At 38.3% G+C, this 25285-nt stretch overlaps 1 protein-coding gene across 1 annotated transcript in view; it reads left to right on the forward strand.

The window, feature by feature from the left end:
* NALCN (sodium leak channel, non-selective) overlaps positions 1–25285 on the forward strand; it is a 292250-nt gene that overhangs the window by 169294 nt on the left and 97671 nt on the right. Inside the window, exons 14-15 of the mRNA XM_029210183.1 lie at positions 3611–3748; positions 17769–17843. Of these exons, the coding sequence (XP_029066016.1) occupies positions 3611–3748; positions 17769–17843 (213 nt within the window). The remainder of the gene's footprint in view (positions 1–3610; positions 3749–17768; positions 17844–25285) is intronic.

A 25285-nucleotide genomic window follows, 5' to 3' on the forward strand; every position in this document is an offset into this window, starting at 1 on the left:
AAAGACTTGATAAATGGATAAATGGAAAGATATGCCTTTCTTTGAGACTGGAAGATAATATCAATTTTTCTTAGATTCGTGTGATTCCAGTGAATAAAACAAGAGGATATTTTGGGGCAATTAACATATAAAAATAAAAGAATTCTGAAAACAAAAGCTTAGGAGGAGGGGCTAGTAACTCTACCACTTATTAAAATGTACAAAGATTAGGCAATTTGGAGATGAAATAAATAGATGGAAAAGAATAGAAAGTTTAGAAACAGAATTGAAAGTATATGAGTATTCAAGGTATGATGCCAGGGGTTTTTCAAATTAGTGAAGAAAAGACAGATTTTTAAAATTATATTGTGCTTAATCAACTGATCACCTATTGAAAAGAAAAATAAGATTGATTTCTGTCTTATTTCTTATACCAAAATAAATTCCGTATTTAAACTGATTTAAACAGTGATTTCTGGTTCAAATGTTAAGCATAATAAGGAAACTTATGGGTACATTTATATCTAATCTTGCAGTGAGAGAAGTCTTTTTAAGCAAAATATAAACACCTTAAATAAAAGGAATGGCAAATTAAACCACATAGAAATTTAAAATTTATTTTTGTAAAAAAGTACTGTTAAAAGATAGGGAAAAATATATGGCAGATATAAGAGTAATTTTCTTAATTTATAAAGAGCTGGTTGAAATCAATATGGGGAAAGTAAAGGTCAACGGGATAGGAAATGGCATAACACATGAACAGGGAGCTTGGAGAAAAGAAACAACTTCCTCCAGGCCTTTGTTCATGACCCCCTTCTCCACCATTTAAATTCTACTCGTCTTCCTCATGAAAGTCAGTTGCTATCATTTTCTACAAACTATTCTTGACTCACCCAAGAGGAATATATCTGTCCTTCCAACTTGCTTCTTATAGCTTTGCCATATTTCTCTTAATGCGCCGTATTTTTCGTTCTTCCATTTCTTAGAGTTGGCCATGTTCATCTTTTTCTTCCACTCCTATTATAAATTTCTTAAGAAGCCATGTCTTACTCGTCTCAGTCCCCAACACATCAGGTCTTCAGGAACCACTGATAATCCATGTCCAAATAAATAATGTAAACAGGTTCTTCAAGGAACGCGGATCCTGAAGACAATATAAGTCAGTAAGTGTGTTTGATTCACATCTCAAACAGACTGTCACTGGGATTTAAATTTCCAGATAAAATCTCAACAAAACTGATAAAGTACCCCTCGTGCAGGACACAACTTATTTTTCAGCCTGTAATAGAAGAAGTATTTCATGGCCCTACCTTTCACTGGTTTATTCATGTAAGTGACTATAAACACCAATCACGTTGTAACAGAAAGCTTTGCTCTCAAATATAATTCACAGCATCTCATAGTATGTATGCACTTTCAGGGGGCTGAGCTGGGCAGAAGTGAGACGTTTTTACTTCTGAAACTCTGGAAAGAGTAGAGGATAACCCGATGTTCTTGGTCACATTGCTTATCTCACAGCAACAGGTTATAAACCCCTAGCTTCCTGTTCCCGAGCACTTACTGGATGCATAATAGCTGAGTATTCGTGAAAGCTAATGCCGTAGATGAAAACATATTAAGTTGGTTTCTGCCCAAGGCAGCGGAAAGGTACACCTGAATTTTTGGCCTCTAGGTACCAAGAATAAATCTGTTGGACTTAATCACAAGCTCTCCTGTCACTTTTGGGGAAAGAAATCCATGTCCAGAAAAATTCCTTTTTTTTTCAAAACAGGATGTTTTTCAAAACATCCTGGTAGGTGTTTTGACTCTTCCCCCTTTTACTGTAGAGTCTCTTGGATGTCCACACACTTTCATGCCGGTGACAGCTCTGTTGAAGAAGATCTGATATTTTTATGTGAATCATCTTTGGAACTTGTGTTGCTTGCATTCAGATATAATAAATATTCAATAGAAAAAAAAACACAGGGAAAAAATAATTGCCCTCAATGATAGGTTCTGGCATACTTATGAGGTTAAACGATGTGTTGAAAAATTCTCTGAAGCATTTTTAGGATGAGTTAAAGCTAGTGTTCTCTTTGGCACCCTGTCGAGGAAAGTATTACTGTCCTTGTTGATGCCGTGTTCAAGTATCAGTAAGAACATACTTCATACTTTCATTAATGAAACACTTTGTAGGATGATGATATTATAGAAAAATTAACTCAAGGAGAGGTTAAGTGTTTCACACATGGACAAAGGGTAAGAGAAAAAACTTATCTCCTAGTTCAAGATTCATTTAACAATGCATTGTTCCTTTGTTCAAACAGGCCTATTATGTGCTGAGCATTGAACATCGCACTTGTAAAAAAAAAGTTAATTTACTTATCCCTAGTAAAGAAAACTGCTAAGAGAGCTTACTGCGCAGTGAGGCCTGGGAAGTAGTAGATTCCAGACTTCACTGAACACAGGAAGCAATACTTGGAAAAGTACTTGCTTTGGAATCATAATGCCTGGTGCTACTTCTGTTAGTGCCACAAATTAATAGAGTGACTTTGGGATGATCATCCATCTTTAAGCCTCTTTTTCCTTATCTTCAAAAAGAATGAGTCAGGGTAGGTTATCTTTAGGATCCATTTTGCCTCTAAGATACTATCAGTGTAACAGAGCTTTTATCTTGGGCTCAGTCCATCTTTGTATTAGCCTGGACCTTATTTCTTGGAATCCCAATACCTGAGAATTCAATTTATGTCTTCCATTTTACTAAAGTCTGTAAAGATTTTTTTAGAGTCACTAGATTCCAATTGTCAACTTTCCCCAACATCATCATAGGTTCTCATTAAGAAACATTTATTGACCACTGATGTGTACAAGATACATGAGTCAATGATGGATATATATATTTAATGAGAAAAACATGTAAGAATGAAACTAACCAAAGATCTTTGCAGAGAGAGAATGAGTCTTTTAGCTAGGCTGGCTTTTGTTGGAATGCTCTAGTTTTAATTATTTTATTTATTTTATTTTATTTTTGATCTTGGGGTTTCTTCCATGGTCTTGACTCTGTCTTGAAAATTTTTTTTAAAAATCATGAAAAATGTGATCATCTTTATTAAGTTGCTTAGCATGGCCATATCATTTAGAAAAATTTCTTTTTTAAAGAGTCTCATGTTTTTAATATAACTGAAATAATTTGATAGATGGATACTATAAAAGTAAAATTAATGTTATTATTCTCATTTGCCTTTAGACAATCAACTGTAATTCACTATAAAAATAAGTTGTGCTTAACAGCAAAAAAAAAAAAATACAGCAATCTGTTGGAAATGTTAAATAGTTAGCTTGCTAAAAGGGAAAAACAAGAAAGGCAATAAGCAAAGGTTCCTGAATTTTGTTTTGATTTGATCAACAGTATTTACCACCAACAAAGCTAATTTTAATTCAGAGTAATTATTTTAGTTTTCCACATTGAATAGCTAGATATCAGGCTTTTAGAATCTTTGTTCTTAGCCCTTTCCTATCTGTCGAATGAAGGCTGTTCTTTCCCTGCTGAATCAATAATATTGAAATCAAAGTCCTCAACACCATATACTAATTCTAAGTTGCATGTAAGCCCAAGGCTAGTGTTTAATACTTCCATTCTTTTCCTCTGTAGGCATTTATGTCCATGTTCCAGATCCTTACCCAGGAAGGATGGGTTGACGTCATGGACCAAACGCTAAATGCTGTGGGACACATGTGGGCACCAGTGGTCGCCATCTATTTCATTCTGTATCACCTCTTCGCCACTCTGGTGAGTTTAGCATTTCTTTTCAATTATGTCTTACAATTCATAATGGGATGAACATTAACAGATTTTTGGCCTATTGTCAATTTCAGAATCAGAACCAAAGAACCAAGGTAGAGTAGTCCCGTTGGATGAGGTCCCTTCCATTCTAAATGTATGTGAGTCAAAGAACTACTTGAGGAACTAGATTTCAGATCTAAGTAAGAAGTTGTCTCCATCAAGGTCACGTGGTTTACATGAGGGAAAACAAGATAAAACAAAATGGAAATCCCACATCCATGTACTGACTTATCCATCTCTAAGCATTCACACCCTCAGCGATCTAAGGATCAAACCAGAACTACATTATTATTTTTTTTTATCATAGAGAGACACTCTCTTCAGTTTCACTGCATCCTCTTCACAGATGTAATGAAACTGAAAACAGAAGCTGGAGACCTCAGGGTGCAGTCAGTTAATTAGAAACTAGCTCAGTGTTACTACACTTTGTATGACTAAAAGAAACACATGGGGAAAAATAAAACACATGGCTGCAAATATTGTAAAAAGCGTGATAAAAACTGAATACCAAAATCCAGGAAAAATTTTCCTCTGTCACACAGACTTTTCTCTTCGATGTATTTCTATTAAAAAGAAAGGAAAAAGTTATGAAATGTGGCCTATGACATACTAAGGGATGTAATCCTTAGGTCTTTCTAATGACAAATGTACATCTCCGTATAATAAATTTGTACATATTTAAGAACCAAATTTAATCTCTAATATTATGCTAAGAGTTCCAAGGTAAGGACCCAGAATGTTACCCTTCATCAGGAACACAGGAAATAAAAACAACCGCTACTCTTTATTGGGTGGCAGAATTCTTTATAATTTTATTCCTAATATCTGGAACAACAAAGGTAGGTCACATTCCCACATTACAGATGATGAAACTGAGGAGTTAATTTGCCCAGTGTCACAAAGAGTGTAAATGTTAGAGCCAGAACATTCCCAAGTCTGCCTGGTCTCAAAGCCCGGGGTCTTGCAACTATTTGTTGCTGCTTCCCTAGATTCTGAAGCTTGTCATTGTCACTGAAAATGTCTGCAGCAAATCAAACCTCTGCCCAAGTCACTAAGATAAAACAAATTACATACAGCCTCTAAGGTCCCTTCCAAATCTAAATGTCTATGAATCAAATAAGTGCTGGAGAAACTACATGCATTAAACTAGAGGTCGCATTTGCTATAGGCAGAGACCTTCAAAACGATAACACGTCCATCAAAAGGTGTATGAGGATACATTGTTATGTGGCGGAAGGTCCTGGGCTCAAATAGTGGAATCACGTAGAAATAGTTTTGGCATTTTTTACATGGGGTGACTTTTAAAATATTCACAAAAGGAAAGAACACTGAGCAGTGGGAATGGAGGTCTGGCTTCTAAAGACGAATCTGGCTGCACTGGTGTTGGCAGGCACTTGGCCCTAAGGTCTTTGCATCCTCCCTGACAGGACCTCTAATCTGTGTCGTTCATTTATTCATTCATTCATTCATTTATTCATGAACTCAACTAATGTTTATTAAGCACCTACTATGTGTTTAAGTTGGCGACTATTGATCATGGGTTAAATGCAGGATAGATGGTTGAAATCATCTACGTATGGGAATAATGTCTAACTGTTGTTCTGTTAAAACAATATAATCTTCTGCTCTCCCCACTGCAGATTTTTCACACTTAAAGATTTGATTCTTAAGTCAGAGACTAACACAGTATGTAAGCAGGAAGAAAAATGATCTAGCCTAGTAAATTATTTAGCAAAGTAATTTTTTTTCAAGTGGATTTCTACAGGGATCACTAATATAATGAAATAAAATATTAAATCTGGTAATAGACTTCTTGGGCATTCTGAATTTTCCTTATTGGGCCAAAAACATGGCATTGATTTTGGAACACTGAAGCACTTGCAAGGACTGCTGAGATTCACTTGAGCCTTTAGGAATCTACAGAGCACAGCTTGAAAACCCATATCTAATTACACACCTTCATTCTACTGATTTAAGTGTCTGCCCAAAACACTCATTGTACAGTAATGTTTTTCATTGTGATTTTCAAAAAGTAGTTCTAAAACTGACAATTGAAATCGTTCTTTTGATCATAATTTTTTCAAATCTGTAAAGCAATTGAGAATTGAAAAGTCTACATGTCAATGAGGGCAGTCTGGTAAATATGGTAGAGTACAAGACTACAGACTTGAAGTCCAAAAACCTGGATTCAGGATCTCTCTCTGCTGGTCACTAGATGTGACTTTGGGAGAATCAGACAACTTCTCTGATCTCTGTGTTGTGTTATATCTGAAAGTGAGAATAATAAGGCCCAACACACCTAGTTTCCAAGGTTGCCATGTACATATGAGGTGAACTTGTATTTTTGAGGATGTTTTAGCCATGGTGTAAGAGGATGGTCGTAACTCTCACCAACACTGAGTTCCTTCAAGTTTAAATAAGATAGTATGAGCATTTCAAGCTATATATTAATAAATGCTAAAATGTTATTGTTATTTCAGATGTTTCTAATTTATAGAAGTAAAGTATTATTGATCAGTTTAAAGTATCATTTATGCCCAAGTCCGTCTCTCTTTTCATCTTTCCCCACGCCCCTTCTCCCAGACAATGACTATGATGAATTGGATACGAATCTGTCTTCCAGTTTTTAAATCATATTTTACTAAATTTAGCGTACTATCAACTCTGAAAAGACTCATATTTTGTGTAACATTAACAAAAAAAACAACAGTTAAACTATACACATAGATTGTAAGGTGCATCCCAATTTCAGATTGTTAAAGTGTGAAGATAAATGTGCACCTTAAAATCAATGGATTACAGTAGTTTCCCACACATATATGTATCCATTAAAATATAGAATGTTTTTAATTTAAGGTTATCATCTACAGACATTTTATACCCTTAGCTTTTAAGATCAGTATTATTTTTCAGCTTGAGAGTACTGCTCCAGTGCACTGATGGCCATCCTTGGGGGAGATGGGAGATGCCTGGTGTGCACACTTCTCTTGCTGTTATGACCCTACTCCATGCTGAGGCCAACTTACCTTTCATCATGTGTTTCCCTCCTTACAAATCATTAGGAGTAGCAATTTTCAGAATAAATAGTATCAAACTCTACATGTGTTCTCAGTTGAGTTTTTGACCAAGTATTGTTTTTGAAATCTTTTCATCTTAATACACATAGAGCTAATTCAGTCATTAGTATATAGAGTCATATAGTAGTCCATGGACTGAATATGCCATGTTTGCTTCTCAGTTCCCTTCCTGGTAGATATTTAGGTTGTTTTCCAATGTTTTGCTCTTATACTGTTGCAACTAATATGTTCGTACTTTGTGTCCAGTTGTGTGAGTTTCTTTAGGGTATATGCCAGAAAGTATCAATAGAATCCAGGATCCTGGATGCTGCCCAAATGGCTCCATTGCACAGGTCTGCAAACCCACACACCAAACCTGGTCCACAGGCTTTATTTCTACAGCTTGTGAGCTAAGAATGGTTTGTGCATTTTATTTATTTTTAATTTATTTTTATTTATTTTTGGCTGTGTTGGGTCTTCATTGCAGTGGCTTCTCGTTGCAGAGCACAGGCTCTAGGCACGGGGGCTTCAGTAACTGCAGAGCGCGGGCTCAGCAGTTGTGGCACATGGGCTCAGCAGTGGTGGTTCGGAGGCTCTGGAGCACAGGCTCAGTAGTTGTGGCACATGGGCTTAGTTGCGCCGCGGCATGTGGGATCTTCCCAGACCAGGGCTCGAACCCGTGTCCCCTGCAGTGGCAGGCAAATTCTTAACCGCTGCACCACCAGGGAAGCCCAGTTTGTGCATTTTAAATGGTTGTGTAGGTCCATACGCAATATCCTTAGTGTTGCCTCTTGGCCCTCAAAGCCTAACGTATTTGCTATCTGGAACTTTAATTTGCAGACCCCCGTTCTACAGGCAAACTGCACTAATTTACAGTCCCACATGCAGTGGTTGAGAATTCCTGTGTTCTTACATTCTCATGTATACTGGATATTGTTAGACTTTTAAGATTTTGACAGTCTTGTGAGTTGAATGGTGATATCTCTTTGCCTTAACTTGCGTTTTGGGGGTTTCCATGGTTATTAATAAGGGAGCACCTCTTAGTATGTTTATTGGCTGTCTTCTTTGACTTCTTGACTCACCCAATCATGTGCTTTCTCTCTTTTCCTAAAAGCTAGTTTGTCTTTCTTAAATTCGTTGTTGTAGTACTACATAGATTCTGGATATTATCCATTAACTACTATATATGTCTCAAATATCCTCTCTCAGGTAATATTTTATTATTCCAATTTGTCTGTGATGGCTTTTGACGTTATATTTTGATGTGGCCAGAACTATCAGTTTTTCACTTACGGTCAACATTTAATTTGGACTCATGTTTAAGAAATTCTTTCCCACCCTGAAGTAATAAAAATATTCTCCCCTATCTTCTTATAATTATTTTAAATTTTTGCCTTTCATCTTTAGATCTTTAACCCGTCTCAACTTACTGTTTATATATAGTATAAGTTGGATGAAATGCATTATTTAAACAAAACAAATCAATTTTTCTCATCCAGATTTATGTGACGTTTTTAAAACTTTGAGATGTGTAGTTGGTTTCATCTATAAAGCAAAGAGGTCAATTCAGATTTTCTAATTTATAATTTTTTTTAAATGAGAAGTAATTAATTCAGTGAAAGAAAACACTATAATTAAATTTTCAAAACTGCAAGTGTTACTTCTGTACTACCCAAAAAGTCTAGGGACTGAAGTCACTTCCCCAGGTCACTGGAGATTTTGCTTAAACATTATCGACAATTGCTTTATTATCCTCTGTGTCCTCAGACTGTCAGTCACTATTACGAGCTCTATCAAGTTAGCCTAATTCAATTCAGCACAGTTTTACTGAGTCTCAACTACTCTGTATAAGTACTAACCTATGTATAAGGCCATAGTGGGAAAGGGCTTAATCTCTGTCCTCTCTGAGCCTAAACTAGTACAGAAGTTGGACTGGTAAACACAAACACACAGATAAAAGCTGTGATTCAAGACCTAATGATACAAGTGATAAGAGGCATGAGGGCATGCTGTTGCTTGCAGTGTGATCGATGCACATGATAAACATTTGCTTCCCAATCATTCCAGGTCAACCTGATCTGAAATTCTTAAAATATTGGCAGTAAAACAGCTGGAGATGGTTTGTGGACCAACATACAAATGTGTGTGAAGGTGATAAGCCTGTGTTACATATGCATCGCATAACCTTCAAAACTGAACATTTAGAAGTTAAAATCTCTATTCCATAAGTCTGTCTTTAGGCTTGGATTTAGCTTTAAAAGAGCATTTTTGTTAAATGTATCAGTTTTTAATTTTTTTGTAAAATACTACAAAAGATTTTAACCCAAATTGGAAAAAATTTTTAAAAGTCCACATAAATATACAAGCTCTGATTTGATTTTTATCCACGCAGGCTGGTGGTGCCACACAACTTGGGGACCTCCTGATTTAGTCTTCTCAGGGACAAACAGGCATGTGCCAAGCAGAAAAAAACAAACAATGCTCGGCTGCAGTTTGTTCTGGAATAAGAAACAGCAGGCCATTCCATCGCCCCCTGGGGCCACCAGTTTGTCAGCCCACAGTGAAAATCAGGCTTAAGTGTATAGCAGATGCATATTTATAACCATTATCTACTGTTCCTGTAAAATGTCTCTCTCATTCGCCAGGTATATATTCTGTATTTCTGTCCTGACTGATTGCAGTTTTGCCAAATGCTTATGAAATCTATCTTTTCCCCCACTTTTGCCAATGATTTGGGGATAAGAACGATAAAGACAACCAGTTGAAAGACTCTTTTTTTTTTTTTCCAGTGTTTTCCCCTTTATTATTGTTTCAAAGGAAAGCCCTGTGATGGGAATACTGAGAGAAAATGTAATTAAGCATTCATTGTGTATAGTCTTTTTGTTACCTCTGAAGTGCTTACATTAACACAGCAATCTCTTGATTTTGCTTCTGTAGCAGCAGCTTTCAGAAAATAGTCGTATTTTGCTGACAAAAATGGGCATTCCAGACTGTAAATTAAATAACTTGATTTTATAGAATTCATTTAAAAGTGCATCTGTGGTGAGCATTTCCCATTTCACATTGCTCTGATTACACTTGACTTTTTGTTGACCTATATGAAAAATGAAATTGTTTCTAACTACAGCCTTCAAGACAGCTTAGGAGAGTGTGATTATAAATGGTAAAAAGGAAAAGAAAACCACAAGATGATGAGGTGTTGACCAGATTCCTGCTGTGCTTCTACTGTATCCTTGAAAATAATGTTAAAAATAGAAATTATTAATAAAGTTCACAGTAGAGAAAGAAATAAGATTAAAGGTGACATTTCAGTTAAAGGGCTATCTTTAAGCTATATAAAAAGGAAAAGAAAATAATAAGAGGAAACTTAGAAGAGAAATGGAAATGAAAAAGGAAAGGTGGATAGGGTGGGTGCAGGACTATATGCAGAGTTGGAAAGAATGCAAAACAGGATTGGAAGCTACAGAGATAGAAATTCTCAATCAAGAAGACCCATTCTAAGATGGTAAAGCCACCCTCTTGAGAAAATACACCATAACCTTCAGCAGCCTGAATCATGCTAACCTAGCCTCTCCCTTCAGTAGAGAGAATGAGAACCCTTGTGTGTTGCACAGAGGGGTTGTGTCACAACAAAATTGGAGGAAATAATGATGCTGGGGAACACACTGCTTCAGTCATTTATTGAATTTCATTGAAATGCATTATGGTTAAATGGAAGAAAACCAAGTTAATTATCTGTGGTTAAAGGTATCAAACTTAAACATAGCAAATATGTTAGCTCAGGTGAATCTGGCTTTTTCCGGAGTGAGAGGAGAAGTTAGAGGAGAAGAGAGGTCGTGAGGAATCACAATGGCCGAACGCCTCCTACCACATGTGGTGGGAGCCATATTGAACCTGGAGACATTGGTTTTGAAACCCACTAAGCTGGAAGGTCAGCACCCCACCAAGCAGTAGCTACCCCATTCATAAAAATTCTAGGAAGGAGACTTGCCAGGCTTGCAGAGATCTGATTTTGCACACCAAATGCATTGTCAGTGCCAAAAATATCTTGAGAATGGGTGTTGTAATCTGAGAAAAATAAAGAATTAGATACCTGGACTATTTTAATAGCTATTCTCGACTTTTACATTGAAATCGGTGATTCATGATGTATCAATATTGATCACAAAATAAGGAAGTGGATGTATTACATCCATTGTATATTGCATGATAGAGCAAATACGTGTGTTGCATATTAATATAATGCAGTGTTATAGATCTGTTAAAAGTGGCGAGTAGCCAGTGCGTGAAAATATAAATATGAATTTCTTGTTTTAAAGCATTGCACATACTAAATACCGCTGTGTTGAGAGTATATGTGTGCTTTATTTAACAAAGCTCAAGAGGAAATGAAAGGATATATCATTAGCCATTTTTCCCCTGAAATTACATCTTTACGAAAAAATAGTGATTTAGAATTCCATGCCCCATTATAAATTTAAATATTATATAAATTATGAAAGATAAACAATGCACACAACAGGTTGACTGTGTAATTTAGAACCAGCAAAGCATAAAGGTAAAAGGGTTTCATGCAAATGATGAAGCTCTTGTGATTCAATGTGACAAATCCCTGTAAAAATCCTTTTGTTATATCAGTAGCATTTAATATAAAACTGTGAACCTCATTTAATGGCTATGAAAAGCCTTTTGGCACAGTACGGATGGTACTGGTAGTAGGCAGACATTGGCTGAAAATAAGACTCAGACGTCAATGTAACGGGTTCAGGTTAACGAGCATTACCTCAGCTTTCTATAAAAACAGAACAAACAACAGCAACAACAAAAAGCAACACTGAGAGGATTGAGGAATAGTTCTTGCTTTCAGAATTAGGATCTGTCCCCCACTCCCATTAATATGGGGGATGGGGGGAGAAATGGCTGACACCCAAGTCAGCCTGCGAGCTCAAGTCCAAGTCCGCACAGCACTGGTTTGTAGGAAAATAATGTCTCACTGACAGTGTAAATTAAATATGATGGAAACCAAGCTGCCACCCTCCCTTCACTTCTGTTTCTTTGTCACGGTCGTTATTGCCAACTTATTAGAGTCTGAGAAAAAAACTACAAAGTAATTCTCACCTCCTGGCAATCAGCTGCAGACCTAGCCTCCCCGGCATCTTCTGTTTCCACTCCAGAGAAACATCAAAGCCAGACCCCAAGTGCCAAGTCCTCACTTTAGCACAGGGCCCTACTCGTCAGGAACACGGTGACAAGGATCCATAAATGTCCATGTCCACACAGAGTTTCAAGGAAACTCGAACTCCACACACATTTTTAAATACGGTTTCTGTTTTTGCCATCACGTCTTCATGTTAACTAAGCAGGAAAGGGTGAACATTCAGATAGTGAATGAACCTAGGTTTAATGAAGGTTAAAGCAAACTTTAAACTTTCCCATATATTGTGCTTAAATTTGTTACCAAAACCCACCCCAAGAGCTTGTCTCAACGCTGTTAGCGAGGGGCTTTCTACCTGCAAAGCCTCTTCAGCAAAGCCAAAGTGTTTCCTTTTTGAGTCTTGCCTTCTCTCTACCATGAAAATCAAACTCTTATCTCCGTGAAAAAGAGAATGTGCAGCTAGAATCCCCCATCTATTTCTCTGTCCTTCTGCCCTGAGGGTAGCTTTTTCCTCTTTCCTCCAAAAAGGAGGTATAAAATGTACTGCTTTTTAAATTAAGGTAACAAAACATTACATATTTAATAACTTTTGTCAAACTGCACTTAACAGTATCCCATTACTATTTCAATGAGCCAGCTTAAAATAACTGCATTACCTGCATAAAAAACCAGAACATCTGAAAGGAAAATTTTACCAGAGAAGAAAAGAATGCCATCATTCTGTGATTATTGCAACCTCCCTCTCACACCTCCCGACCTCCCTTGGTGGCATTTGGGCAAACTGCCAGCCCCCAGGCCTACCTCTCAGGCTCCCCCAGCCTCCTTCCAGGCACCCATGCTCTGGCATACTCACCTGCTCACCAGGTCCCTAGTTAGCCCCACTCTCCCAAGGCCCTGTCTTCCCTCATGCCACCTGGAAAGACTTTCTCACAATTCCCTTCCTGCCAAAAACCTCCTTCTCCTTGGTATCTTGCCATCCTGGTAGCACCTGGCTGGACTCATGATCAGCCCCTCATGATCTTAAATGAGCAGCGTTCAGAAGAGGCACCCAGACGCATCGGCCCAGATCAGCTCTGAGAAATCGGAGTGCTTAGGTGGCACAGAACCAAACCTGGGATACTCTGGTTGAGTTTAGTTTCTGGTTGTCAGTCTTCATGCACGTGTGCCCCCGCTCCAAGCCCCTGCTCCCATTTTCTTTCACATCCCTGCTTTCTGAGAGGAAATAAGAACGTTTTCTGGGGATGAAGTATGAGGGAGGCAGAAGGGCCTAGAGAGAGACGGGGAGGCGGTGCATTTCGACGATGGTGGCACGTCACACCATCGTTGGTATGTTGACAGCCAAGACCTGCAACCACTTCTTGTCTGAACTTGATGGGGAGAGAGCCTTGCTAGGGGCCGACACAGACGAGGGGCAGCCCGCAGAGAGCTGTGTAGCTGCCTGAGAGGTCTAGGTAAAGAGAGTCTGAAAGATCCCCCCCAAAAAACCAGTCTCCCTTAGCCTCCACCTGGAATGGCAGAACTTCCAAACTTCCTTGAGAGTTGAAAGCCACTGAGTAGGAAGAACACTACTGCTAGAACAAGGGCCCAAATTAGAGACTAGATAGAGAGTAGAGGGGATTGAATGGGTGCTCCACAAAAGTATATCCATGTCCTAACTCCCAGGCTTGTGAATGTGACCTTATTTGGGAAAATGGTCATTTCAGATGCAATTAAATTAAGGATCTTGAGATGAGATTAATCTGGATTATCCAGTTAAGTCTCAAGTCCAATAACAAGTGTCCTTATAAGAGAAGGGTGAGGACAAGATGCAGGGAGTGTGAGGAAAAGACAGAGACAGAGATTGTGGAGTGAGGCTGCTGCAAGCCAGGCGATGCCTGGGGCCACGAGATGCTGGAAGAGGCAAGAAAGGATCCTCCCCTGTAGTCTTTGGAGGGAGTGTGATCCTGCCGACAGCTCGAGTTTGGACTTCTGGCCTCCAGAACTGTCATAGAATCCCCCTCTGTTGTTTTAAGTCACAAAGCTAGTGCAATTTGTTGCAGCAGCCCCAGGAAACTAAAACAAGGGGTGTCACTGAGCACCAGAGATCTTAGCAGGAGCTGCAGGAACTGAGGTGGTGACCAATTCAGCAGAGAGAAAGCCCAGCGTCCCCCAAATAAGCGCCATCACTGCCCCTGATGGGGGACAGAGGACCAGTCACATAGCCACAGTGGACCAGAGGCCAATGACCATCACATCTTTGACTTTAAACCAGACCTACAAAGAAAAGGAGCATTTATTCAAATGTAACTAAGTTTTAAAGGACAAAATTGGATTCATGTAGCAAGATTCGGTTTTCAGCCATCAACACAAATGGAGGGCTTATGGACTACATTCAACTGATATGTAAAAATATGAAGAAAACTGTTTTAGTGTCGCATATCTAAGTTTACGTCTGTGTATTTTCATATAGGCTATACCACACCCCAGGGTTCTTGCAGGAGGATTAAATGAAAAAATACTATAGCTGCAATTTGTCAAGCTATTATTATTATAGCCATCGTATTTTACAAATGAGAGCACTGAAATTCACAGTGGGCTAGTGGTTGCCACGCAGCTGGTGACTGTCAGAGCCTATTTGCCGGCCAAGGTCTCCAACCACATTGCTCTTTTCCACCAGGCTGCCAACCCACGTCTGCTTAATTCGATTGTGAACTTCGTAGCGGTGAGCACGGTATCGCATTTATGTTCCTGACCAGGCAGTATCTGACACAGCGACAGAGTCCAATTTAATCGAATAGCATAACCTTGCTGTGGTTAAGTAGCCTGCCATCTGTCTGGTGTTGGGAAAATAATTAAAAATAAAATCTCCTGACAATCCAGAAAACCTCCACCAAGGTAGACAAGAAAGAAAACAGTTTTATTATTGAATAGCACTAAGCCAGACTGTGATGGGCATCGCAGGCGTCCAGCAAAGTGATCGCAAAGACAGAAAGCCGTGTCACCCTTTGATACACATCCCCACAACACATCCATTCTCTCAGGATGAAAACAAGTAGTCCTCAGGCAAGAAGACTGGACGGCATGTTTTGTTAAATACAGTTCCCCCTAAATTCACCTGGTAACTGGGACGGCCCTCTGTGATAGCTAATTGCCTTTACCCGAAGGAAAATAAAACTTTTCATATCTCCATGATAAATAGGTAGTTTTGCAACATGGGTCCAGGTGGCTAAGTTATATTCCCAACTTCCCATGGAGAAGGGGAGACAGGGCACTCTTCCTGGGTTGTAAAATGATGAGACTTAATTTAGCTTTTAAAAAGATCTGTATACATCTCAAAGGGACAGAATTTATAAGCGTAAGTTTTCAAGGAAATGCGCTAAGCAAAGGGAGGGGAACTGTGGCTTTCCCTTTTTTAATCAGGGAAATTACTTTTTTCTTTTTAGATTTGTGTTGGCCCTTTCCCTGGGGAGATAGGAAAGGCTGTTAGGTTAGGACACAGAGCCAGGGCTGCTTCCAGTGCCCAGGAGAGACAGAAGTGGTGTGAGACAGCTCAGATTCACAGCGGAGCCCTTCAGGTGGCCACTGTGAGTCTGGGAGAGGAAGCAGGAGAAGGGAGTACTGAGAGTACTTTTGATGATAACGTCAAGGTCAACCTCAAGGTCACAGGACAAGGGCTAGACTTGGAGTGAACTATGAAATGTCCTGTATAGAATAATGTCTGGTTTAGAGTAAGCCTGAATATATCTGTGCCCAGATGTGCACAGGGTGGTGGACGTGGTGACATCAGTAAAAAATCTGTGGTCTAATAGAGAACAGACGTGGTTGCCAAGGGGGAGGAGGTATGCGGGAGGGATGGATTGGGAGTTTGGGGTCAGCAGATACAGACTATTATATACAGAATTGATAAACAACAAGGTCCTTCTGTTGTTCCTATAATACAGGGAACTATATTCAATATCCTGTAATAAACCATAATGGAAAAGTATATAAAAAAGTATATATATGTATATATATATGTGTGTGTGTGTGTGTGTGTATTACTTTGCTGTACAGCAGAAATTAACACAACATTGTAAATCAACTATGCTTCAATTTTTAAAAAATTAAACAAAAGAAAAAAAATCTATGTTCTAGACCATTCTGTATCCTCTTTAAGTTCTGGCAGGATCCCAAAGGCTGTGGCTATTCACAGGAAGAGTGCTGGCAATTGTCCTGAGCCAAACATTGTCAAAACTCCATAGTAGTTGAGGCTTTTTTTCCCCCTTGTTATATGCTCATTAAACTTGGAAAACAGCTAGCCATTAACTTCTGTATAATAATCTCTCTGGTGCTTAAGAGTCATGACTAAATTGCCTCGATTTTCTTACCTTTGTGCTTAACAAAGTCTAATAGTCTAATAGTAACAAATGGGAATCATTTGCCAAGAGGGAAATTAAAAGGAAGAATATATATTAAGAATGAAAAAGATTATCAAATGAATGTGGTACTTTAGAGAATTCAAAGTTGAAAAGGGACTAGAAATTAAAATATTTTTAAAATTCTACTTTTTCGTTGTTTTCTTTCTTTTACCGTATTTACCCATTCCAAATGAAGTATATGCCTTTTTTTTAATTTGGGAAAATATAGTGAAATACAAAAGATAAGGGAGGGGGAGTCCATTTTTTTCACAAAGACAGGCACCGTTAACATTTCTAAAGTACCTCCTCCTAGCATTTTCTCTGTTATTTCTTTTTGTACATACTTGCACTTCTACCATATATACTCTCATTTAATATTGTAAGCATTTTTTCTACTGTTAAAATTCATGAGTGTATTGGTTATCAATTGCTATAGAACAAATTATGAACAACTTAAGAGCTTACAACAATAAACATCTATTATCTCACGTGGATTCTGCAGGTCGGGAATCTGAGACGGGCTTAGCTGGGTGTTTCTGTAGTTCAGAGTGTCCCATGAGTTTGCAGTCAAGATGTTAGCTGGGGCTTCAGTCACCTGAAGGCTTTACTAGGGCTGAAGGATCCACTTCTGAGATGGGTCAGTCACATGACTGTGGCAGGAGGCCTCAGCTCATTGCCACATGGGCCTCTCCATAGGGACACGGCACCTGGCCATAGGACACGGCACCTGGCTTCCAGCAGAGTGTGTGATCCAAGGGGGAGCGAGGTGAAAGCCACAATGTCTTTTACTACCTAGCCTCATAAGTCACACACAATCCTTTCTGTAACCTATTGGTTGTACAGACTAGCCATATTCAATGTGTAAAGGGATACACAAGACTGTGAACACGAGTGACTCACAATGTTGGAGACTAGTTACCACAATGGATTTGTAATGGCTGCATGAATTTTACAATAGAGATCTCTATAACTGTATTAGCTATTTACATAAGGTTAGATGTTATTTCCAGTATTTCGTTATTACAAATAATCTCTCAAGCACTTTTGTATATAAAGGTTTTCATTAGTACTTCAGGTTATTTTCTTTGAATACAGTCTTAGAAGTAAGATTGTTATTTTTTTTAAGTTTTCTTAATTTTCATTTTAAATCAGTTTTATAAAGCAAATTAATATTTTATATTGTTTATTTCAGTTAACAGATGCATTTCCTTTAATGTCTTTGCTATAAGTATCTTAAAATGCCTATGCAGTGATTCACAACTCATGTTTAATGCATTCTATATAAGTGTATATTTTAGGTAGATATTCTATATCATATATATAATATTTTGATACTTATGGCGTGTGGGTTTTTTCATTGCTATTTAACCATTTTATAGATCCTCCTGAGTTTGTTTGTCGCTGTTATTTTGGACAACTTAGAACTTGATGAAGATCTAAAGAAGCTTAAACAAGTAAGTAATGTATGGGGGATTCTTTAAATCGGCATTAAAAAAATAAGGGCAAAACATGTGCTTACAGGTAGTATTAAAGCAGTTCAAGGTTCAAAGTAAAAAAGATAGATTTTAATACATTAAGACAATCTGAGTTGGCAAATAATTTTCTTCTAAGTTTAACCTCTGATATCAACAAAGGAAATTTTTATTGCCCTACGCTTATCCTAGGAATATTTTTATATCATTATTTTGAGTAAAATTAAGATGGACATAGTATAGTAAACTGAATTTAGATTCTCCTTCTGCCATCAAATGAAGATAGCTTGGAAATGAAATGCCTCAGGGCCAGATTGCCATTTGGCATAATTGCATGTAATACTCCTGATCATCATCATAAAAATATTAAGCATAAACTTGCCTGACCACTAGACATTAAATGAGAATTTAGTCTGGGTGCCCAAAGTGGTTATAAGAAATGGGACAGAATAATTGATCAACTGTGTGCCCAGTTGTATATGAAAATAGATTGGGTGTTATGGCATTGATAATCATGTTCCAAAAATGTAAATGTAAATGTGTGAAGATTATGTTATTGATGTTGGCAGAAAGATTACAGGTGTGATTAGCTATTCTCATAGTTTTTGTTCCATGGAAGATACTTGGCTTGAACATTTGACTCTGTCAAAGAGAAGAGACCCTTTGAGAAGCAGAATTTATAAAAGGGGGGAGCCTGGATAAATATTCTTGGCTTACCCTCCCCAGCACTGCAATAGTTGGAATTACTAACATCCCAGTGAAGATCCTATCTGGAATTTTAGGAAGGCCCTACACATTCAGAATTTTCAAGTTGGATAGAGTTGTCTATTTTTAAAAAAACAAAGACATAACCTATTTAAATTTTTGTTGTTATTTATATATCTGAAAATCACTTTAAGCATTTCATTGTTTTACTCTTGTTTATTTCCAAAGCCTATGCTTTTAACCAAGGGCAGTCAATAAAGAAAAAAGAAACAAACATATTTGATATAAAGGTGCCCACTGCGAGCATATCAAGGAAGGATTTAAATTCTTCCCTGTCCTGGGGCTACACAGGCAAATGGTTATCTGAGTGTGGTGGGCATGATTTCTTCCAGATCTTTTCAATTTGTGGCAACAGTGGTAGGTTCTTCAAATGAGGGTTGGGAAGTTCTTTATGCCATTGATGCAAATACTTCCCATGGTTTCTAGTTGTAGAAGAAATATGTAATTAGTGAGTTCAAAATTGAAATTGACCAACCATATAATTAGACAACAACCAATAAATATCTCTTGCTGTATAACCACCTTAGTCCTTGCTTTACAAATCTGGTATTTATTTCAGGATTTAAATGATTTTACTCTATTTTTATTATTCCCAGAGAAGAGGATGGGGAAAATGTGAAAAAAATAGTTGATTTTCTTAATGTTTCAAGTTCCAGAAAGCACTCTGTATTCCAAAGTCTGTCTTTATTCAGTTTAAACTTGTTTTTTCAGTCTTTGACCCTTTCCACCAACTAGTCTGTAGGTTCTTAGAGCTACAATCATGTTTGTGTGAGCACTGGCTCAGTACCAGCTACTTTGTATTTTCATTTATTTAAATTTCACAGCAACCATGTGATGCAAGTATTGTTAATAGCTTCATCTTACAGGTGAGGAAACTAAGGCACGGAGAAGTAACTTGCCTAAGGTCTCACTGCTAATAAGTGGCAGAGTTAGGATTTGAACCCAGGCAATTTGGATCAAAAGCCCAGACTCAGCCTCTATGCTATACTAAGTCACATTAAAGCTATATAAATGCCAAACATGAGTCATGCCATTGTGGAGGCTCATTCATAAGACTGTTAGTTACTTGTTGATAAATAATGATATCTTAGGTGACAGAGATGTCATTCTATTCATGAAATAACCATTGATGTGACAGGCAGTTTCTTGAGGAATGGAGGTGAATTAAGCTACCCAATCATTAAAACTATCCAAAAGGCAGATGATCTAATTAGAGGCACTGGAGTTAGGACTTCGGCAGAAGCTAAGAGCTGAGATGCTTACCATTCACTCCACATGATGGCAGACACTGGCCAAAGCGCCTTTTCCCTCAGGGACCTTCTGGAGCAATGACCCTCCTTAGACACAGACATAAGGTGCTTGCAGCATATTGACATTTTAGAGAGGTCTCTAGAGAGTTAATGTACTTTATTATGATTGTGGTAAAAACAATTGTGTTAAAATATACATGTTGGTGCATAGACATTTTTCAAGAGTAATAGAAACCGTGTGAGCCACCTCTAAAATGGAGACGTTAAATATGAAACACTGAACGGGGGCTATTAGAAAAAGTCGGTTCTCATGCTTGGGAGAGGGATTATGTCCCTGGAGGTGGATGGGATAGGAGACAATGGTAGAAAGCTGAATGGCACAGTGAAGAAATTAGAATGGGAGAAGAGAAAGAAGTGAAGAAGTGAACGAGGAAAACATCCAAGAGATGAAATTAAAGGAAAGAGCACAGATTATTAATCTAAGCCAGTGATAAAGAGGGAGAAATGTGACCGAATGCTACATCAGATTGCTCCATGCACCAGAGCTTTTGTGAAGAAGCTCCCTGAGGCAAGCACAGTCTGCAGGATCAATGGTGCTGGAACTGTATCCTTCTTAAGTAGGAACATGCTACTTATTGTTTCCCCATTATTTTCTGAAGTTGCCTCCTTGCTCTTTAAGACAGTGGTTTCCAGCCAGGGATGCTAACCCGTGGGGCTCTTCAGGAGAAACTATGGGACCAGCAGCCTTCTTTAACACTTCAGGAAACCTAAAGGGAATTGTGCATTTACCCGACTAAAATGCCTACTTCAATACTTTTAGCTGGAAATTTGTGAATTCTAGGCAGCAGCACTGCTTCCCTAATGCTAATGCTCTGAAGGCTCTTCATATATGCTTTTCTTTAAGGAAAAAGAAGCAACGTTGAATTATTTATTGCTTAATAAAGGCATTTTGATAGACAGAAACTTTTTTAAAGAGAGGACTCAGAGGGCAATAATTAAAGGGCTCCTTGGGGATGACTTAGGGTTGGTTCTGATGTAAATGCTCATTCCCAGGCCACCTGTCTCCATGCCATCACCAGTGTTTTGCCTTTAGAGCCACTAATGCAGCTTTTCCTTTGTCACTCTCCAAAATAAATAATGCTCTGAAAAAACATGCCAATTATGCATTCACATAAAATTCATCTATTGCTTTCCTAGCAGCAGTATAGCAGTAGCAATCATTTCCTATCTGCCGTAATTTATGTGACCCCATATCTAATTAAATAGAGACCGTGATTCTCTTTCAGCATCACCAAAACCCAATAGAGGAACTGGAGATAGATAGAGATAGAAATAGAGATATATAATGGGTTTTTACATAAGATCAGAAAATTGACTAGAAATGAGATTGTCTGTAAATGTATAATTTGGCTGCCGAGAAGCCAGGTCAGTTCATATAGAGGCTAAAAACCCCCTTGACCTACTGCTGTCCTCTAAACAGCAGTAGGAGACAATGACCTTCATGCTCTGTGATGTAGCAAAGACACTGGAGAATGTAGGTGGAGTTTTGCAAACTTTGAAAAGGAAGAGAATTCTTGCAGCTTTAATGATTTTTGCAAATTCAGTGCAAGAGAGATATAAAGGGTTTTCTTTTAAGCAGTAGAAGATTCATTAAACTATGAGGGGAAAAAAAGACCCATACAGAAGCCTCAGGGAAAAGAATCATTGAAAAGGGAAGTAGAGATAGTCTGTGTAGATTAAGTTCAAAGCTCTGCAATTAAAACTGTTTCCCCAGCTCTGTATTAAGTCCCATTTGAGTCTTGTCTGGTTCAAATTTGATAATGTTTGGTCTTCTATGATGTCCAATGCATAGTGAGGGATGGACATGTAAAGAGACTTCTCTCTCTTGTTGATTATGATTTTAACAAAACAACAAAAATCTTAGTCCTTTTAAAAATATGAGCTCCAAAAAATATATATATATGAGCTCTGGGTTAATGTTTCTCCGTAGCCTTACCTGGGGGCTTTCATTTTCATCTCTGTCTTGTCTCCTGTATTGAAGTCATTCTGGATTTAGGGCAACAGCAAGGGGACAGACTAGCCACTCAGCTAAGCACTGTTTGCCATCTCCTGATCTGAGTCGAGCCTTCAGTCTTCTTAGTACTTTTTCCATCTCACAGGAGTGAACTCAAACGAATGTAACATGAAAGAAGGATGCAACTGTTACAATAATAAATATTCCCTATTGAAAACTACCTGGTGCCAGGCACTTCATATGCAATTACTGAATTTACTTCTAAATGTTAAAGACACAGAAACTAACATTCAGGGAGATAAATTTCTTGCCCAATTTCATATAATTTGTAAAGTGCTTAAGTTGGGATAATAAGGGCTTTCTCACCCCAATGCAGGTGACACACAACCTGCTCAGAGAATCAGTTCATTCATTCATTCTAAGGCGAGCGTCTGGAAAATGGGTTGGTTGAGATGCTTGCATTTTTGGATCAGCAGATTCTCTCCCTTGGATGTGTAGATTGGAGGTCAAATTGTAATCAGAATATAGCTCAGTGAGCTGGGAATCAGTGTGGGGTGTGGAGAAGGAGGGTTGTGTGATTCAAATACGTAATGGCATCAGGCTAATGTCACTTGAGGTATTCCTTTTACTAGATCTCCCCATTTTTGTAATCCTGGGGTCTGAATGCCCATCTACTGTACTTCAGATGTTGTGTTAGGGGCACCAGACATAATGATGAACAAGACATTGTTCCCTCCTTCAAATAGCTTATGAACTGGTGGCAGAAAGTGACAACTAAACAGATACTACAAACTGTGGAGCACAAAGGAGACACACTTAACAGATGATGAAATTAGATATGTTTTCTCCCAAGTGTGGCACAGACTAAAATCTGTAATTCCCATCTAGGTGAAGGAGGTTAGGAGAAGGCAGTGTAAAGAAGCATGCTTGAGACCAAGAGAACAGCAAACTTTTTCTTTAGGCAAGAAAAAGCATAGTGGCTTTTTGGAGGCCACTAGGAGTTCACTGTGACTCAAGTATAGAGCAAGGGAGAAAATGGTGAGCTGGACAAACAAGCAGGGACCAGCAGAGGAAATGCCATGAGCAGTGCTAAGCCACTAGATGTTACCCTGCGGGCATTTAAGCCAAGAGCGACATAATCTCCCCTATGTTCTATTTTTTTTTTAATCAAAGTTTAGTTACTGTACAATATTATAAGTTATAGGTGTACAATATAGTGATTCACAGTTTTTAAAGGTTATACTCCATTTATAGTTATTATAAAATATTGGCTATATTCCCCATGTTGTACAACATATCCTTGTATCTTATTCATTTTTTAGATAATAGTTTGTACCTCTTAATCCTCTACCCCTAAATTGCCCCTTCCCCCTTCCCTCTCCTCATTGGTAACCACTGGTTTGTTCTCTTATGTCTGTGAGTCTGCTTCTTTTTTGTTATATTCACTAGTTTGCTGTAGTTTTTAGATTCCACGTATAAGTGATACCATGCATTATTTGTCTTTCTTTGTCTGACTTATTTCACTTAGCATAATATCCTCCAAGTCCATCTTCGTTGCTGCAGATGGCAAAATTTCATTCTTTTTTCCCCTGCATTCTTCAGTTCAGAGAATGAATTGAAGGGCACCTAGACTGCAGGTAGGAGAGCCAACCCCTGAAGCAGATGGTGATTGCAGTCTCAACTAAGGGAAACAGAGGTGAGGGAACATGAAGGAGTGGTGAGGTACAGAAGAGGGAATGCAGAGGGTAGGGTCTGGTGACCCGTCGGATGTATGATGAGCAAAGGTTGGAGACAAGAGCATCACTCAGGTTTCTAGATTGCCCCAGATGTGCCAAGGCAGAGGATGCAGAAGAAGGAAGAATTTTGGGGTTTGTTTGTTTTATTTTGGGGAGTGGGGGGGGTCATATTTTCCACGAGATGCCTGGGAAATATCTATGAGACAATGTCTGTGGATAGATGTAAGGGTTAAAACTTAGGCGGAGTATCGGGGCTGAGACAGATATTGGAGAGAAGCAAAAATTAACATGCAGGTCGTAAGTTAAGCCTTTAGAATCATGAGTTTACCAAGGGAAGAATGGTTCCCTGAGGAACAGCAAATGAATCCAGTGAGCCAATGAGAAAGAGCCCGAAATGGGAATGAGAAGCCCAAGGGGTAGGAGGAAAGAGTAGAACGTGTGTGTCATCAAGAACAAGGCTGTGGTCCACAATCTCAAAGACTTCAGAGAGGTCAAAGGTGGTCACCATAGCAAACAATTCTAATTACAATAGCATCAGAAAAAATAAAATACTTAGGAAAAAACATAACCAAGGAAGTGTAAGATTTCTGCCCTGAAAACTACAAAACATTGCTGAAAGAAATTACAGAAGACACAAATAAATGAAAAGACACTCTGTGTTCTTGGCTTGGAGAGGATATGGAGAAATTGGAAGACTTGTGCACTTGTTGGGGGTGTAAAATGGTGCAGCCACTATGGAAAACAGCATGAGGTTCCTCAAAAAATTAAAAATAGAAATGATCCAGCAATACCACTTCTGGGTATATATCCAAAAGAATTGCAAGTAGGATCTCATTGCAGCGTTACTCACAATAGCCAAGAGGTGGAAGCGACCAAAATGTCCATTGACAGATGAATGACTAAAGAGAATGTGGTATATACATAAAGTAGAATATTATTCATTCTGACATGCAACAATATGGATGAACCTTGAGGACATTATGCTCGGTGAAATAAGCCAGTGACAAAATGATAAATGCTGTATGATTCCATTTATATGAGGTATCTAACGTAATCAAATTCATAGAAACAGAAAATAGAGTGAGGGTTGAAAGGGGCAAAGAGGAGTTGTTGTTCAATGTCTATAGAGTTTTAGTTTTAAAAGATGAAAAGGTTTGAGACCTTTTGCACAACAATATGGATGTACTTAACGCTACTGAACTGTACCCTTAAAAATGACTAAGATGATAAATGTGATGTTATGTGTTTCCGACCACAGTTTTTTTTTTTTAAATTTTGATAAAAAACTGGTCACCATATTGGTAAGGTGGTGAGAGCAGGCTTAAGGATTCTGATGGTGCAGAAGCTGGGTCGCAGAAGGTGAGGAGTGATGACAGCTAAGAAAGTAAAGACGAACTGTTAAGCTTTTCCTCTCAGACTTCTCATGCTCTAAGTTTCCAGACAGACCACCTGGTTACGGACTGATTCTTAATTTTTATAGCTACGTAGTAACATCATTTACTACAGTGCTACCCAACCGTTTTTTTTCCCATTGCGGTTTGCACAGAGAGTGACATTTGTACAACAGCTGGGAATCACATGCAGCTGGAGGCATCCAACACTAGAATTTCTCCTGCTCTGGGAAAAACTCAGCTGCCCAGGGGCCAAGGATCAATACCC

This window comes from Monodon monoceros, unplaced genomic scaffold (genome assembly GCF_005190385.1).
Source record: "Monodon monoceros isolate NGI ecotype Baffin Bay Population unplaced genomic scaffold, NGI_Narwhal_1 Super_Scaffold_8, whole genome shotgun sequence".
Lineage (NCBI taxonomy): Eukaryota > Metazoa > Chordata > Mammalia > Artiodactyla > Monodontidae > Monodon > Monodon monoceros.